We start from the raw sequence: 20,269 nt of genomic DNA, 5'->3' as shown, positions 1-20,269 counted from the left end.
CGCGTGAAAAAATTAACGCACATGTAGCATACATGGGGTGAAAAGAAGATGTATAGCGTCAAGGGTGGCTTGAAGCTTGAGAATGCTTAATGTATGAAATTAGATGGAGGCGCACTGTGGTGGTGAATCGTGGATAACTATGTAGTAAATTTAAATACATGCATTACATTCAACACTCTCAATCTTGGAGATAACTTCGCCACTTCATCATCTTATTATAGCAGGACACTTGTTGAGTCAAACTCTATCCATAGCCCAAATATCAACCAAATCTGGGAGGTTTGCATTTTTCATGAAATCCATGTATAATACTTTCCATGAAATAAATAACTATTATTATTTATATAAAAATAATAATTAAATGAAAAATTATTCATAAATTTATTCCATGAATGAATCCATGAAATCCTTTTATTTTTCTTCATTCTCCTTTTATTCAAGCTTCATCTATGATGCAAATTTCAGCCAAATCTGAGATACGTTTTGTTTTTTAAAACGCACGATGGTTAGTCCATGGTTTTCCTCATTTTTTTGTAAAAAATAAAAATCGCTCAAACTTTGTGACCTTATGCTCTTTGATGCGAGGAACACAAATCTGGAATCCGATTTGCAAAATTCCTTACCGTTCATTAGATATGGCCGTTTGAAATTTTGTAAATTTTATGTTTCAAACATCATGAATTTTTTAAAAAATGGCAACAAATTAAAATCGCTCAAACTCTCAGGAATGATGGAACTAGACGAGAGGAACTATGTCATCACATTTGCGAAATTCACTACTATTCTTGAGTTATAAGCATTTGAAGATTAGTGATTTTTCTGATCTGAGAGTGCAGGTAAAATTTTATGTTTGAGTGAATAACTCACCCTGTATTGTTGCGAAACGTCTCATATTATAGCACAACACTTGTTAGCTCAACCTCTATCCATAGCCCGGATATCAACCAAATCTGGGAGATTTGCATTTTGCTTGAAATCCATGAATTCAATAATAGATTTTTGCAAAGTACCCGAAGTACCTTTGTACCCAAAGGATCTACAGTAAGATTGGAAATAAAAAAAAACAGTTCAATTTTATAATTAAGTCTATTTTTCATAATAAATTGTCATACACATAGTAATATTTACAATAATTATATATCATTGGCACACAAGTTTCATACAACAAGGTGGTACAAAATAGCTAAAAGTAATAATTTTTATAAAAGAAAAACTTAAATCAAATAATATGATAATCACTTAGATTTGCAATTACAAAAAGGCAATTCTGAGATTCACATTAAGAGATGAATTCTTCAAGATCTCAATAATTAATTATTGATTTAACTCATCATTTTTGCAGGATGACTAAAAACATTTTTTACTTTTCTCAAACAATTATAATGAGTTTATACCTTCTTTTCTCTCGTGGGATTTTTGCGAATTAAAATAATTCATAATTAAAAATGTTATCTTGTAAATACATTTAGTTCTTGAATGAAAAAAATCGTATAGGATCAGCTTAAACAAACTGGTATGGTACTTGCATTGTCTTCAAATTCACATTAACCCATTTTTACACTTACTTGTATTTACAAATTTCCCTACTCCACAAATTATTCCCTATTACAAATTATAAGTGTTTTTTGAGACAATACAGTGAGAGAAATCTCAACAAATATTTCAACACATTATACTAAATAAAACATAAAATTCGTCTTATTTTCTTCCGATCAAATGTTGTTTTATAAAGAAAGCAGTCTATAAGTACGGTTGTAGAAAACTTATAAATATATATAGTATATACAACAATGATCCTCAACAGTCAGAGGTATATTTGATAATTTTTCGAAGTTTCAATACTCTCATAAATCTATGTCCTTTTCTTAGAACAAAAACCAAAATAATGTTATGATTGCCTTCATAGAGAAATACTTACTGGTTACAGATTTCTGTTGAAAAATATGTTTTTTCTAGAGCCTTGATATTGAATCATCAATAGGAATACGTTTATTATAATGTCATTGAATATAACATGCAATAGTTCAATTCTGATTTTACTGTATTGAAAAACAAACAAGAGGCTAAACTTTTGTGTATTCCAAAGTTATCATTTGCAACAAATGTGAATTATTCCAGTTTACAATATCATTTCACTTCATTTTATTATTAATTTCACTTCTACAATACTGTTTGTCGTCTACTGCAGTTTGAAGAATGATCAATTCATCGAAAATAGTGGAAACATTCATGTTAAAAAAAATACATTCAAACTTATTTGCAAAGATGAGCAGACACATATTTCAACTATAAAACTCTCACATCAATTAAAATGTAAAATACTTGATTGGATGGTATAAAAAAACATAAACACGCCTAATAAATAGTATAAATTGAGTAGTTAACCTAAAGTAGTAGTAATACAGAACAAGCTCAACAAGAAGAAGGTAGATAGGTTGAAAAGGATACATTATTCAAATAAAGAATGCAGTTGGAAAAAAGAGAGACTGACAATAATAGCAAAAGTATCGAAAATTTAATTTTGATTATTTTGTGACATCAATTTAGATCAGCTCTTTATGTTGACACTGGCAGATTGTAACAGACTTCACTGGAAACGTATTAGGAAACCTTTTTACGTGGCTAAAATTTGGAATATTTTCTATAGACTGATGCCCGGTTGCAGAGTCGTTACATAAAATCAAACATAGCTATGTGAGACGTAGTTTAAAATCACTCATATAAATGGTTGGTCGCTGCACAGTCGTTTGCGGAAGCCCATTTAGCTATATCCCGAATTAGCATCACACATAGGTCACACTGCAGCTCTATTCACTTTTTTCCGTACATGCTTCTATCCAACCAATGTCTTGGCATCGGGGGAAGTTTCGATCGACATTACTGTGAACAGACCTAAAAGACCTCACATAAAATTGATAAACCATATGGCGACTCTTGGCTTTTGGCGAGATTTCTCACCATATTTAGCGATAATATTACAGATGGTTTTTAATGAACATCTTCCAAAAAAGCTATCACAACCTCTAAAATGCATTTGGCGAGTGTAGATATTGGATTTAACAGCAAGACTTCGGGCCCATAACTTAAATGACCGTTTTTAGCTATTGAAGACATAAAGTTCTTTTTGACGACTCTGCAACGAAATTATGTGTTTAATTGGGCGTTTTCAGTTTTATGAGAGCTATAGTTTACTTTGACATCTGTGCAACGAAAAGTGGAGTTATGGCTTCATAAATAAGTTAAATGCCCGAATTAACTTTATGTGACGACTCTGCAACCGGGCATCAATTATATAGTTCTCACAACTAAAGGTAGCGCATAACGAGATGGTCCCTGGTTTTCATTGTTTCAAATGGAAGCCAGGGAGCATCTCGTCGTGCGCCACCTATATCTGCCAGTGTTAACTAGAGCTACTCTACAGGGTTGATGAGGATCTACGACCCACTGAGCTAAATAACTCACTGATTAAGGCACAAGTGGTCCATCTCATTAAATACCTATGTCCTCAAACTATTGCCAACCCAACAAAATTAGAAGAAAGGCTGGTCTGCAGTCCAGCAGTCCAGCATAGTGAGGTCCACGTTATAATGGCAGTGGAGAAAGATAGGCGAACAGAGTTGCCGATTCACTGCCTTCTACAGAGCTGATACCGGTATATCTAATGCAGTATTGACTGTTCATTCTTGATAAATTATATTGCATTTGTCAAGAAAATATATTTTTAAATAATGTAATAATAAATTGAGATTGACTGTTTTGTTAAATAATTTAACATTCTTTAAAAAAGATCTGGCAAATTTGCGGAGCTAGAGAAGAATAGCGCTATCCGCTTTGTAGAATGATAGACAAGGATAGCCATAATAACGCGGACCTCACAATAGGTTGAACCATAGAGAAAGCATAATTTAGCACGTTAGATCAGCTAAACTGAAGACCGATATGAAGGAGCCTTAACTCGATACATTTCAACCTATTTATCTCATTTATCTCTAATCTCACTGCTGTCATCCAACTATAGTGAGATAGTTATAAAGTCAGCACCTGATCAACATCCTTGTCTGACATTAAACAAAGTAGATAGCTCTATCCTTTACTAGCTTCAAACTGTTTCCAAATCGTTTGTTGATAAGAATTATCAAGATTTATTGATACATTTTCATAAATGAAGTTTTTTGTTAGCTCATTATATTGTCCATAGTCAACAAACGATTTCGCAACAACAGCGAGAAGGTGGAAAAGAATAGCGCTATCTGCTTTGTCTGCAGATAGACAAGGATAGCAATAATACCATTGTCAATCAAACACTGCCATTATAACGTGGACCTCACTATAAAGACATGTGAGAGGTGCTCTTTTGCAGTGAGTTATTTAGCCGAGTGTACGGGCGGATCCAGTCTACTGATCTACAGGTCTATTGGCGCCTAGTGTGCCGGGGCGTCGTAGAGCAGGGCGTCGCCTGCCCACCAGGGACGCCAGCCTGGATTCGGGCGTCGTTACAGCCACGGGCGCCTCACTAGTCGACGCCGCCGTTGGGACCGGGTCCGATGCTTCGCTTTCCTCATCGCCTGAAACAAAAACAGAAAAACAGTTAGGAACACAGTTATAAATGCATGAAATTAATAAATACTACACACATGCATAAAAATGAATTGACATAAACACAAAAAAGGTCCCTCCACAGAGAAATATAAACAAAACAAAGACTCAATCACTCAAAAACTTGCCAAACGGGTATCTAAAAATAACACAATATCCTATAATATTGAGCGAGCAATCCTGTTTATATATCTGTATGCCAACGGATCTCGAAAACGGCTCCAACGACTCTCACGAAATTTGGAACAAAGAAGGTTTACGATATAAACATTTAATTGCACTAGGTCTCATCCCTGGGATAACTCACTGAAGGACATTGAAACGATAATTCATCCTTGGAAAAACCGCTGAAAATTTCGACGTCTGTCCATAATGGAAGTGAGTGAGCGAGTGCGTGTGTGGGAGTGAGACAAAATTATGCCTCAGCTGTTGAACTATTGCATTCAATTCGCTGATCTCACGAGAAATATTATCCAGCAAGAAATTAATCGAAATGATGAACATATGATCGCTGAAAAAATGTGTACTCTAGAGCGATGCTCGGTTCCTTGATATTAATAATAATATCCTAAAAACACTTCACTTATATGGGCTACTTTTGTACAAATTAATAAAAACTTGTAGTACCCTTTATTATTCAAAACTTTGAAATATTTCAACGACAAGTTTCGACCATAACTTGGGTCAATTTCAAGTTGAAATAAAATTGTCGAAACTAGTCGTTGAAATATTTTAAAGTTTTGAATAATAAAGGGTAGGCCTACTACAAGTTTTTATATTGTTTTTATTAATTTTTAATAATATCCTTTATTTCTGCATGAATATAACTGAGTATGTTCAAAGTCGTTATCATAACAATAAAATTCACAATTCAAAAAGAACTACTAGAACTATCAGCTTGAGTTAACAGTGAAGCCCTATACCATACAGAATATCACCATAAATGATACAGTATCACCTCAATATGATACAGTATCTACACACATGATACAGTATCATTTCAACTTGATACAAAACACCATAGGATATCTTCTTATACTATCTTTTCTTTATGGTATAAGTAGCAAGTATCATTTGAATTTGAAGCAGCTACCAACCTTGATGCTCGTCGTCGACTGATGTTGCAGCCGCCTCGGTGGTGGCTTGTGCCTGGCCGGGCCTCGGTCGCCTGGCAAGCAGCCCGTTGGGGAGGGGCCTCTTGTTGGGTGCGACGGTGGCGGTCACTTGTGCACCCTTGGCGGCCGGCTTCTCTACACGCAGGCGCGGTCTGTTGCGCAGTCTAGTCAGCGCGTCCGGCGCTTCTGAAGGCTGCAAACAACCACAAATTTGAATAAATAATAATGAAATAGTAATGAAATAAAACAAACAAACTCACATTTATTTAGATCATCAGTGAAGACAATTAATTTGGAGAAAGATGTATAGATTATTGGTGTTGTACTGTTGAAAATTCAATAAATGAAAAAATATGTTGAGGCCATTTGAATTGTGCCGCAGCTAGAACGTATTCATTCGCTCATTGACTGTCAGATGGCAGGAGAGTTTCTATAATTTTCATTGCTTATCTATTTATATGACTTCAGGCATCAAGCCGGTTTACGAGTCAGTGCGAATTTAGCTCTACGTATAAAGCTAAAAATAGGACTTGTGAAAAATGCCCAATATTGAAATTCACTCCTACAGTGAGATGGCAGTGTTTGTTTAGCAATGGTATTGCTATCCTTGTCTATCATTCAACAAAGCAAATAGCGCTATCTCTTTCTCGCTTTGCTCTGTTGCCAGATCGTCTTTAAACAAGGTAGAACTAATAATTAATTCACAAAATATTTCATCTTAATTATGAAAATTCATTATGAAATTATTGAAAAATATAATTTCTTGCTTAATAAAATATAATTTATTATTTTTAACGAGAATGGACAGTTAATATTACATCAATAAACCTGAATCTGCTACCGTCTAAAGAAGGCATTGACAAGACAGAGGATCGGCAGCGTTGTTCTCCTATCTTTCTTCACAGCCATTATAACGTGGACCTCACAATAATACCAAGCATTGATTGAATTGAGAGTGTAATTATTGGTAGGTAGAGTATTAAGGTGCGTACAGACTTTCGCTCTGCTCCGCAACCGAACGTCACTCCAGCAGAGCGATTGATGATCGACCGGGGAGCAACAGTGGTTCGACCGGGGAACGCGAGAAGATCTAACATCTTCCGTGACGTTCATGATGGGTGCGTGGGCGGAGCGACTGTGGTTCGATGGTGGTACGAGGGCGGTACGAGGGTGGTACGAGGGCGGTACGAGGGCGGTACGAGGGAGGAGCGTGCTCGGTGCGGGTTGGAAGCGCGAATATGTGTACGCAGCTTTATACGCACAACGCTGAGAGTATGAAGTTTGTCACAATTGAGTTGCGTCCGACCTATCAACCCAAGGGCGATGCCACACGAGCGTTTTTCAGGCGTTTTCGGGTGAATCGGCAGGGCAGGAAGCTCTCCGATTGGCTGATTGGGTTTGCGTTCAAGAACGGTCCACGTTGTAATGGTAGCATTCGATTAAGATTTTGTTGCTATCCTTGTCTATCATTCAACGAAGAATTTTCCAGTACTGCAACGTTGCCAGACCGTTTTTAATCTATCTTTTCTCTGTGTTATAATCAACAAACTGGATACTAGTAGTTCTGTGAACAGTAGACATCGCGCAGTTATAAACCACAGTCTCCTCCAATACTGTTCATCAGAGTAAATTCTGTCCTGTCCTGTCGTGCCGGCCAGATATCGGTGTATAAACGACTAATGGCTGTTTGGGTTGTTGTATCGACAATGCTAATAATTTGATGTGAACAGCTCTGCTACTATCATCAAAAGCTTACCGAGTTGAAACCAGAGAAAAGTCAGGAGAAAATACTATGCTACTTCGAGTTATCAATTGCATGCCTCACTGCATGCAATTAATAGTCCACACGACAGCTGATTTTTTACTAAGTTACATTGAGATATTGAATTGCATGCGTCATTGCATGCAATTTATAATCTACTCGACATAATCTGATTTATGATGAATAATTCTAGTCTGATTTTTTAACTAATATTGGCGTATGAAGGAGGCTCCTTTTCCTTTTATATTATCCTTAAAATGCAAAATTTTTAAATCCTTGCATATACGTCGACGCACAATTTAAAAAGGAACATACCTGTCAAATTTCAGGAAAATCTATTACCGCGTTTCGCCGAAAATGCGCAACTTATATATATAAACATAAATAAAGAGAAATGCAAAACAGTCGACTTGAATCTAATCCATTTCTCAAATTCTGTGGCAGATTTGTTAAATAAGGGAAAGAAAACTCTTGCGGTTTTCCTTGATCTAGCCAAGGCTTTCGATACTGTGGCTCACAACCAACTACTAAATAAACTGGATCGAGCAGGAATCAGAGGTACAACTCTGAGATTGTTCCATAGCTACCTTGCACATAGATCACAAATTCTTACACTTGATGACTGTGTGAGTGATCTGCCTCTCTCCGGTTATGGTCTCCCTCAGGGAACAGTCTTATCACCAATCTTATTCCTTCTTTATGTAAATGAGATACTCAGACTAGACCTGAATGGAGGTGTGGTATTCTCATTTGCTGACGATACTGTGCTGTTGTTTGGAGAGAGCACCTGGCAGAGAGTCTATGGAGCCGCCTCCAGAGGCATCTCCACTCTGAAGAAATGGTTAGATGTTAACTCCCTAAGCTTAAATATTAAAAAAACAAAATATATCGCCTTTTCAAGAAATATCTCTGGACATGAAGAGACAAATTGTACACTTAAATTGCATTTAAATTGTAATTTATTAGACGATGCTCCCTGTAGATGTCCTGAGATTGAAAGGACTAGTCAAATAAAATATTTGGGTTTGATAATCTAGGAGGGATTCAAGTGGAGAAGGCATATTGAATACCTATGCCATAAACTAAGGTTTGTCTCCTATAATTTTTATAAGTTGAGGTCGATACTTGATTTATCAAAGTTGAGAATGCTTTATTTTGCAATTGTACAATCTCTATTAAATTATGGTTTGGCGGTTTGGGGTGGTACTTATGACACTCTTTTGTTACCACTATTCATTATACAGAAAATGATCATAAAAACCATATTAAATAAACCCATATTGTTCCCCTCAAAAATTGCATTCAGTGAATTGAGAGTCATGTCAATCCGTCATTCTATGTGCTTAGCATATTTAAATATTTCAATAAACACAGAAGCTCATTTTCAAGAATCAATGTAACTCATAGAACAAGATACAATCTACATAGATATGTTACTTATGATTCAAATTTAACGGTTATTCGTAAGCAGCTGGTATACATCGCTCCAAAGATTGTAAACTGCATCCCGAACGAGCTCATCGGTGTACCTATTGAGTCTGTACCAATAAATATTAAAAACTGGATACTTCACAACTATTATTTCCATCTTAATATTTTATGAGTTCAAAATTTTTTCAGCTTTTCATATACGTCGACGCACAATTTAAAAAGGAACAAACCTGTCAAATTTCAGGAATATCTATTACCGCGTTTCGCCGAAAATGCGCAGCATATATATAAACATAAATAAAGAGAAATGCAAAACAGTCGACTTGAATCTTAGATCTCACTTAGCTCGGTCAATAAAAAATATATATTAAATCCATAACATCTATATTATTCAATAACTTAAAAACAGTAATTTTTTCGATACATCTGGTTCCTCCTGGTATGCTATTCTATAACTTTATAATAATCAATATTTATTCATCAATGAGGTACCTCCTGGTTGTCCTGAGCAGGTGCAGATGCAGCCTCGTCGGGCAGTGGACTTGTGCTGGTGGGCTCTAGGTCGGGTGCGGTGGTTGGGGCAGCAGAGGGTGACACAGGGGGGCTAGGGGGGCCTCCAAGCTTGCCGCGACCCCCTATGTTTATTTTGGGTCCGGGGCGTAGGGGCCTAGCACCTCCCGCAGCGATATTCAGACGTGGCCTGCAAAACAGAATATATTCATTTATTTCCATCTTCACATGATTTCAAACAAAATATTCCTTCTCTATTTCTTTCATTATTTATTAGGATATCTATTCTTTTTTTACTTAGTTTGCATGCACCGCAAGAGTCTAATTTATTGAAAACTTGACAAACTGAAATCTCTAAGAATTTTTAATAGGCCTATAACCATCCTCGGTAAATTAAAAATCAATATGCAAAATTTAAAGTTAATCAATACAGTAGTTCAGACGTGATTCGAGAATTTCTTATCCCGTACGTGTAAAAGCATAGCCACCTCTAATACAGTATTAGACGTGGCTATGGTAGAAGCCAATTCTTTCCTTCATTATATTATAGATTTCTCATTCTTTTACTTAAAACATCATATAGAAAAGGTAGCATAAGAGGATATCCCATGGTATAGTACGTTTATGTTTCAAATGTCACTGTAAACTCAAGCCGATAGTCCACGTAGTTGTTTTTAGTGAAGCTATGTGACGCTGGTAGTCTCTCATACTGTGCCGTTATTACACTCTCACCCGGCCAGAGCAGTAATAATAGACAGTAGTCGACAGTAATCGGCTTCAGATAACAGAAAATCGACTTGAAATTTGGAATATAAACGTCCTGCGTCATATTTATTGACTTATACCATGGAGTATCCACCTTAAATTATACAGTATTACCACACATGATACAGTATCAACACAAATTGATACAGTATCATCTTAACTTGGTCTAATAATAGACAGTAGTCGACAGTAATCGGCTTCAGATAAGATAAAATCCACTTGTAATTTGGACACACAATATTAATACAGAAAATATTACCACTCATGATACAGTATCAACACAAATTGATACAGTATCATCTTAACTTGGTCTAATAATAGACAGTAGTCGACAGTAATCGGCTTGAGTTGACAGAAAATCAACTTGAAATTTGGAAACATAAACGTCCTATTTATTATTATTATTATTAAACGAAAATACAAATTAAATGCAGTAATTCACCCCGAAGACTTCTGCTACTGTGAACTTCCTATTTATTGACCTATATCATGGAATATCACCATAAATGCTACAGTATCACCACATATGATACAGTATCAACAGAATATGATACAGTATCAGCAGAATATGATACAGTATCATCTCAACTTGATACACAACACCATGAGATATCTTCTTATGCTATCTTTTCTGTATGGTATTACTATAAATGATACAGTATCACCACAAATTGATACAGTATCATCTCAACTTGGTCTAATAATAGACAGTAGTCGACAGTAATTGACTCGAGTTGACAGAAAATCAACTTGAAATTTGGAAATATAAACGTCCTATTTATCAACCTATACCATGGAATATTACCATAAATGATACAGTATCACCACACATGATACAGTATCAACACAATATGATACAGTATCACCACATATGATAAAGTATCAACACAATATGATACAGTATCACCACACATTATACAGTATCAACACAATATGATACAGTATCACCACACACTATACAGTATCAACACAATATGATACAGTATCACACAATATGATACAGTATCACCACACACTATACAGTATCACACAATATGATACTGTATCACCACATATGATAAAGTATCAACACAATATGATACAGTATCACCACACACTATACAGTATCACACAATATGATACAGTATCACCACACACTATACAGTATCAACACAATATGATACAGTATCACCACACATTATACAGTATCAGCAGAATATGATACAGTATCATCTCAACTTGATACACAACACCATGGTATATCTCCCTAAGCTATCTTTTCTCTATGATATTACTGACAAATTGAACAGAATTTGACTACAGCGAAGTACAGTCTAGATAGGACCAGCCCGCACAACAGACCTTGTGGGTCGTGTGGTTGTGGTGGCAGCACTGCTTGCATCATCTGAGGAGGAGTCATGGCTTTCCTCCTCTCCTCCTCCAGCCTGAGTGGTGCTAGGGGCCTTGGTCACTCCTCCGGTGCGTCTACGCTGGCTGTTGAACCTAACAACAAACAAATATTTGTTTTTTCAAATTCAAAATCATTTATTGCCCCAAAATAATAATATACACTATATTAAAAAAAAATCACTTGAAAGTACAAAGAAAAAATTATTCAATTTCTTTAAATTAATTAATTGAAGCAAAAAATAGTGGCATCCAGACACATATTCCTGTATAGCGCCACATTTTCTTGAATCAGAAAATAATCAATCTATATTGTATCATTGCTTTTTAAATAGTAGTAGCGTATTTGCTTTTTGTAATCAACATGCCTTTATTCTAATTGGGATTATTAGCAATAAATGAATACAATTATATGAGAAAGAATTATGTATGGGAAGCAATATGGTCGTTAATAATAATTGAAGAAGAAAAAGACAGGAAATGAAGAAGAAAATCAGAAGAAGAAGAGGATGATGATTAGAGGTTAAAAATAAAGAGAGACATAGGAGATGCAGAAGAGGAATTGTTAATCATTGACTGTGAGAAATGATACTGGAGACTGGAAGAGGAGACAGGAGATGATGATAATGAAGAAGAAAACGGAGAATAAAAAGAAAAAAAAAACGGTAGAGAAGAAAGAATAATTGTTAATCATTGACTGTGAGAAATGATAGGCCTACTGCGGAGACTGGAGAAGGAGACTAGAGATGAAGAAAAAGGAAGGAGGAGGCGGAGGAGAAGAAGAAGAAAAATAAGAAGAAGAAAAGAAGAAGACGAAGAAGAAGAATTTGATAATCATTGAATGTGATTAAATAAGTTGATTTAAATTTTCGTTCTGCTGCCCCTCCATTCCGGTTTTATTCTCTACTAATTGGGGTGATACTGGATGATCTCAACTTGGTCTAATAATAGACAGTAGTCGACAGTAATTGACTCGAGTTGACAGAAAATCAACTTGAAATTTGGAAATATAAACGTCCTATTTATCAACCTATACCATGGAATATTAACATAGATGATACAGTATCACCACACATGATACAGTATCAACACAATATGATACAGTATCACCACATATGATAAAGTATCAACACAATACGATACAGTATCACCACACATTATACAGTATCAACACAATATGATACAGTATCACCACACACTATACAGTATCAACACAATATGATACAGTATCACCACACATTATACAGTACCAACACAATATGATACTGTATCACCACATATGATAAAGTATCAACACAATATGATACAGTATCACCACACACTATACAGTATCAACACAATATGATACAGTATCACCACACACTATACAGTATCAACACAATATGATACAGTATCACCACACATTATACAGTATCAACACAATATGATACAGTATCATCTCAACTTGATACACAACACCATGGTATATCTCCCTAAGCTATCTTTTCTCTATGATATTACTGACAAATTGAACTGAATTTGACTACAGCGAAGTACAGTCTAGATAGGACCAGCCCGCACAACAGACCTTGTGGGTCGTGTGGTTGTGGTGGCAGCACTGCTTGCGTCATCTGAGGAGGAGTCATGGCTTTCCTCCTCTCCTCCTCCAGCCTGAGTGGTGCTAGGGGCCTTGGTCACTCCTCCGGTGCGTCTACGCTGGCTGTTGAACCTAACAACAAACAAATATTTGTTTTTTCAAATTCAAAATCATTTATTGCCCCAAAATAATATACACTTTATTAAAAGAAAATCACTTGAAAGTACAAAGAAAAAATTATTCAATTTCTTTAAATTAATTAATTGAAGCAAAAAATAGTGGCATCCAGACACATATTCCTGTATAGCGCCACATTTTCTTGAATCAAAAAATAATCAATCTATATTGTATCATTGCTTTTTAAATAGTAGTAGCGTATTTGCTTTTTGTAATCAACATGCCTTTATTCTAATTGGGATTATTAGCAATAAATGAAGTTATGTTGAAGTTTGATTCATGTTTTATTGAGATGTTTGAATGGTTTGATTAGATAAAATTTGAACAGTTTTATTTAAATTGGACTCAGACCATTATTGAATTTGTGCAACGGTTTTCAATTATATGAGAAAGAATTATGTATGGGAAGCAATATGGTCGTTGATAATAATTGAAGAAGAAAAAGACAGGAAATGAAGAAGAAAATCAGAAGAAGAAGAGGATGATGATTAGAGGTTAAAAATAAAGAGAGACATAGGAGATGCAGAAGAGGAATTGTTATTGACTGTGAGAAATGATACTGGAGACTGGAAGAGGAGACAGGAGATGATGATTATGATGAAGAAGAAGACGGAGAATAAAAAGAAAAAAACGGTAGAGAAGAAAGAATAATTGTTAATCATTGACTGTGAGAAATGATAGGCCTACTGCGGAGACTGGAGAAGGAGACTAGAGATGAAGAAAAAGGAAGGAGGAGGAGGAGGAGGCGGAGGAGGCGGAGGAGGAGGAGGATAAGGAGAAGAAGAAGAAAAGAAGAAGACGAAGAAGAAGAATTGGATAATCATTGAATGTGATTAAATAAGTTGATTTAAATTTTCGTTCTGCTGCCCCTCCATTCCGGTTTTATTCTCTACTAATTGGGGTGATACTGGATGATAGTCCTTGAATTTGACAGTCCAATTATTTGTTGACGATTGATAACTTGAATACAATGAAGATATGGTAAATTATTATAAAAACATTACCCATCACTATATTCTATGAATGATTGAATGAAAGAATGAATGAATTAGGGCCAAGCCACATGAAGATGTTTTCAGGCGTTTTCGCACTGGCGGCGAACGAGTCGCCAGTGCAAGAAGCTCTCCGATTGGCTAATTAAAACATGTAATATATCAAATTAGAGATCAAATTTTGCAATTCATAGTGAATTACATCACAAAGGTTTTTTATTTGTAGATTATGTCATCGAAATGATTTCCGTTACTTTTCACACACTCACTTAACCTAATTCTAAAATTTGCCATTGCTTGCTCAACCATAACTTCAATTCATCGTTGAATTACTTCCTTTAGTTCTGTGGATTATTGGCTGCCCAATAACGGTAATTTTGTTTATTAAAAAAAAAAAAAAAACATCCCGAAAAATGAAAATGTGACTCGTCAATTGAAAGAATAACGGCATGCTGGTGGACATTTTCGAGAATTATCTCGCAAGCGGTTTTACTATATGCCTAATTATTTGCATCAAGTTGTTGCACTAACATTATCTTATACGGAAGGAATTTCAAGTCGGAATGAAGAATTCGTCGTACACTTGATATTCATTATTCAATTCAATTTACTTGGATCAGAAATGGCTAGCGCAACAGGATGTTTCGCTGCTGAACGTCGCGGAGACCTGTAACAGCTACTGTTACCGCGTTGTTTTCAGTCGTTCTCACAGTCCGTTTTCGTCCTGTTGGTTTCGTTTTTAAAGCGGACGACATGTTCCTAGAATTCTTTACCTACAAGATCGTATTCCTACTGTGAACAGGCGCGTGTCGATTTGAATTATTGAAGTGTCTGCGACATAATCGCTGTGTTAAAATAACTGAGTTATTATTTTTAAAATAAGCTCCGATCACAATCGCTTGATGTACATTTGACCACGACATACCGGCTACTGAAATGGCAAGAATAGACCTGTCGATGTACAACATTCCAGTCTTTTCAATGACAGTGGTTAAAACATAACAATTACTACAAAATCGTCAGATTAATATGCCGGTCCCTGTATTATAGATTATCAATCACTATACTGTTTGAATGAATGGGATGAATGAATAAATGAATGAATGAGTTCACCTGTCGGAGGGCGCACCGAACGAGGGCCGACTGCGCGATGACTGCTGTTGTTGTTCGGTCACTTGGCTCGCTTCTGTTGTTGTCGATGCTCTGCCGTTGTTGCGGTACCTGCAACAACATAAAATTTACAATTACATTCAAAATCTTCATTGCAGAAAACATTGAACACCGTTAAAATACAATCCAAACTAGTTAAACACATCAGAGCAAAGTAGAACCGCTACAAGTATAATTAACATAAGATAGGGCCACATATGAATAAAAACTGAGTATATGCTCATGAGCATTAGGTAGAAGCATAAGCATTTGCTCATCTATATTATATAAAAATGAATGTCTGTTAATGTGTTTGTTTGTTCCCTATAGACTTGGAAACTACTTGACAGTACGGCATGAAACTTTGAGAATATGTGGGGATGGTTTCTGACCAAGAATTTTAATAGGGGGCTGATGATAATTATTTATTAATCCATTTTACAGACCTATGTTTTTGAAATTTTCGGCCGAGCGGCTACCGAAGAATGGAAAGATGATCATGATTCAAGATCATATTGTGATAATATGATTTAGCAACTAAAGTTACCAGCTGTAATAAACACGTCACCTTGTGATAAGTTGTGTACTGGTATTAAAACGGTAGTTTGGAGTTGAAGTGTAGTTGATTGGTACCAGCTGTACATAATGGTTCCTTAATTAAAAGAAGACCTATACAAATAATTATCCCTCCCCTATCATTGAGAAACTGGAAAATTTTGGGAAAAACTTATTCACCTCATGAAAGAGAGTTGTTCATATTGAATTCATTAATATTACTGAAAAATGACAGAATAATTTACAATTTTTTTGAATTTAGCCTAGCTTATATTCATCCTAAAATGGAAGATGGAAAGAATATGGAATTCTATTTGATTCAACGTACATCGCATATTTTCTGGACCATCTATTGACAATCAACAACTATGAAAATATTAAATTCATCTTTGGAACACTGATTTAACCTCTATTTTTTCCAATTCAACACTTTACTGATAGATATCACTACCAATTGATTGAGAAGAATATGTTTTCGGAATAATAAATGCTGCATGACTAAGCACATAGTAAGTCAGTATTGAGATGTAAATAAAAATATTGATTGTCAGATGAATTTCATGATTCACCAAATAAAGTCAAGTGTGACAGAGATACATAGACTTTTTGGCGGTACAAAGTTCGCCGGGTAATCTAGTTTTTATATGAATAAGGTTTACCTTATACTCTAACCTCATGCTTCTGAACTCTGGAGCAAATAAATGCTCACGTATTTAAAAAAAAATTCATCAGCTGATTAGTCTTACTGTGTTTCTATAGTGCAAGGTTAGAATATGCTACGTAAACGATAAATATGCAAGTGTAAACACCGCTTGTGTTTGGTCGTCTGCTCTGTTCTCTATCTATGAATTGAGTTTCAGGTTAATTGAGTTCTGAATTTTTAAATAATAGCGTAAAAAGTGTCATCTCTATAATAATCTTTAGCATAATCTTATAATCTCATTAGCCTGCTTATAATCGTCTACACTCTCATCTTCTTAAATGCCTATTTCCTATTCTGTTTTTGGCAGGAAAAATAGAAATAACATGACAACTAGGGCTCTACCCCATTGGAACTCCATCCGATAGGTATCTTTTGTATTTATTCTTTTGTAGTAATAATGGTGTATCGTAAATTGTATTAATAAATGAAATTAATATTGTTTTTATTTGGAATTTCATTTGCTATTTACCTGTTTCGAGTTCCAGTTGGTCTAGGTGTCGATTCCTCCTCAGTGGCACTTGAACTATCCACCTGCTCGGTCACTGGTTTCTTCGAACCTCGACGTCCATATGCTGACACCTGCACAAATCAAATTTTTTCAATTTATTTCAAGATACAATTTCAAAGTAAATCAATTCAATAGTATCCTCTATCACATTATGAATGTGTGGAAAATAAATTAAATCTAATTTATTCTTTTTCGCCACACTGCACAGAAAGCAGCTGTTTTCCAGTCCCTACGTAGATCTGAAAGACCTTGTTTGCAGACGACGTCAGAAAAGGGTTTCTTTTCCGGTCTAGGCCAGAAAGTTGTCTCTTTCCAGCCGCTCATGGAAGTAGTTAATAAGTCATCCGCTAGATCGGGCGAGTGTCCACTTTCATCATCAGCTGAAGTCGCCATGATTTCAGTTCCAGTTTCGAATCAAACTAATTCGCTTCGCAACCAGTTTTATTCAATTATTTATTGTTGATTAGTGCATTCCGAATTTTCAAAAATGCTTGAAGATGACTGTGGTATTCCAAGTGAAATTTTAAAAGAATCTGAAATCCTGACTGCAAATCTTCTACCACTAAAATCAAGAGATAGGTACGATAGCTTAACGAGTATTCTTTATTTTGTATTCTTTATTTATTTTGTCAGCAATACCTGTAGTGTGGAGAAAAATATCGTTCGCACCACGGGCAAAAATGTTTTTCCAGCTCTCAATCTTTTCTAGTCCTCGGCCTACGGCCTCGGACTTTAAAACCGATTTCGAGCTGGAAAAATCTCATTTTCTGCTCTAGGTGCAAAATATACTATTACCAATAATGGAAAAGCCTGAAACAACGGGTCATACCTTCACAAACAATATTCTCATCAATTTAAGCCAAAATAGAATATCTTATTAGTCTCTTAGTAGGTGCTATGATAAAAAACAATTCAATTCAAATTAATCAGTCAAAAGGTTTCAATAGGGAAATATAAAAGCACATAAATATACTAGTGAGCTATACTATAATACTATATTATAGTGAGCCAATACATATTGATATCACGTTATACAGTCAGTGGAAATGATAGAACGGCAGAGCTTCCAATTTTCTGTTACCACCGATTTCAACAAAAGATAGCTGTGATTCAAGTTATCCTCCGTTATATCTGATCTAATATTGATTGTTGAATTTCAATTGTTGATTTCCAAAAAATTGTTGAACACTTCAGCTGCTTTTACATTAAGTCAAGGTTACTTGAATTCAAGTTTTTTCAACGTTTGAGTTGAATGGGCGATTTTGAAAACTTGAAGCCAAGTTTAATTGAATTCAAGTATCCCTAGCTTCAAACGTATATAATTATGAATTGAAAAATCCAAAGTTTTCTTCTTACTTTTCTTGCATCTTACGTTTCTATTTATTTGTTTTTATACATTATAAAGTCACACATCCGCTATGCCATTATTGTGTGGGGTGGGTCGTGCCAGAATTTGGAGAGGGTGTTCAAGCTTCAAAAAAGCTGTTAGAGCGATCAAAGGTATTATGCCTTTAGAGTCCTGTAGGAACCACTTTAAAGAATTAGGCATACTAACCGTTCCCTCTATTTATATCTATGAGGTGATTATGCATGTTAGAAGACAGACAATGACTAGAAATGCTGATTCGCATGGATACAATACTAAAAATAGAGGAGACTATGCTTCACTGTATCACAGAACAGCTCTTTTTGAGAAAAAACCTACATATATGGGCCTTAAATTTATTAGAAAGCTTCCTACTCACTTGAAAAATTGTGAAGATGTCAATGTTTTTGAGAAGGAATTAAAAAGTTTTTTGATGCTTGGAGTATTCTATACCACAGAGTTTGTGTGTAGAGAGGGTTCCTTTGTGTCATTTTTCTTCTTTTTTTGTAATACTGTAGGCCTATGTATTATAAATTTTTGACAATTCCTATACTCTGATTAGAGTCTCTGGGAAGCTTTGAAAACAAACAAACAAACATTCTCCATTGACTGACAACTATTTTTATCTCATTTTCTCATTTGTAGGTAGGATTGTACCTTCATGATTCAAGTTGAATCCAAAATTTAAATATGTTCAACATCTGCAGAGCATGAAGATGGGTCTACAATGGTATAGTGATATAAGTTTCTGTTCTTGTAAACTTGACTTTCCTTTAATATAATAAAGAAAAGAACAGGCTTGAAGCCGTAGGGATAGAAAATTCACGAATGACGCATCATCACGTCTCAACTACTAAACTGATCAACTTGAAATTGAATGAAAAAAGACTAAGAAATTGTCAAAAAAACACTGATTTATTGATAACTAGAAAGACCGGTTTCGGTTATTACACCATTGTCAATCTCTGATAAACTACACAAAACTCAACTACACAAAAACTTGAAATTCTGAAAATAGATTCTCAATTTACTGAGGATCATTATAGGCTATTTTAAATTTTACAAGATTTCAGTATGTAAAGTTTTCAGTTTATCAAGTTTTTAATCAGACCGTTGCGGAGCACGCGTTACCTGCTAGTAATAAATAATTATAATTGTTTAAAATCATCATAATGTGTTATAAATAAATAAATAAATCACCTGTCCCTCCTGCCGGTTCTTGGAAGGTTGGAATCGCGTGCGCTTGGTTGCGTCATCTGGTTGCTCGGTGGTGGTTGTGGTTGTGCTGGTTGCCTGACTGCGCACGCGCGTACGGTCACCTCCGCGGTAGCGACCTCTCACTGCAACAACACCAACTCAAACTGTCACCATTTCAACGCAATCAACAATCAAAATTAAATCAAAACACAACCAAACAGACAAACTGTCAGCATTTGAGCCCAATCAATCATCAATCTAAATTTACCTGTAAAATTTTAGTCCTTAGTTTTGAAGTGAAAATTGGATTTGAAAGTGAAAAACTGAAACTATTTTTGAGTCAGTCAGTGAGAAAATTTGTTCTTATACACTTTCAGTGTTATTCATTTGTTGCTGAAAAAAGACGGAGGGGTCGGTGAGTTTTATCATAGTGAAAAGATAGCAATTAAAGCTTTCTTTCATTCTTATCGTCTGTTAAGGT

At 35.4% G+C, this 20,269-nt stretch overlaps 1 protein-coding gene across 1 annotated transcript in view; it reads right to left on the bottom strand.

Moving 5' to 3' along the window:
- Positions 1-1,067: 1,067 nt before the first annotated feature.
- LOC111048164 (flocculation protein FLO11) overlaps positions 1,068-20,269 on the bottom strand; it is a 48,019-nt gene continuing 28,817 nt past the window's right edge. Inside the window, exons 12-18 of the mRNA XM_039425286.1 lie at positions 19,792-19,931; positions 17,187-17,296; positions 15,424-15,531; positions 13,133-13,273; positions 9,397-9,604; positions 5,694-5,904; positions 1,068-4,565 (exon numbers count right to left, since the gene is read on the bottom strand). Coding sequence (XP_039281220.1) covers positions 4,396-4,565; positions 5,694-5,904; positions 9,397-9,604; positions 13,133-13,273; positions 15,424-15,531; positions 17,187-17,296; positions 19,792-19,931 — 1,088 coding nt within the window. The 3' untranslated portion in view covers positions 1,068-4,395. The remainder of the gene's footprint in view (positions 4,566-5,693; positions 5,905-9,396; positions 9,605-13,132; positions 13,274-15,423; positions 15,532-17,186; positions 17,297-19,791; positions 19,932-20,269) is intronic.

Source organism: Nilaparvata lugens, chromosome 3 (genome assembly GCF_014356525.2).
Source record: "Nilaparvata lugens isolate BPH chromosome 3, ASM1435652v1, whole genome shotgun sequence".
Classification (NCBI taxonomy): Eukaryota; Metazoa; Arthropoda; class Insecta; order Hemiptera; family Delphacidae; genus Nilaparvata; species Nilaparvata lugens.
This window is presented reverse-complemented; position numbering and strand designations above follow the sequence as displayed.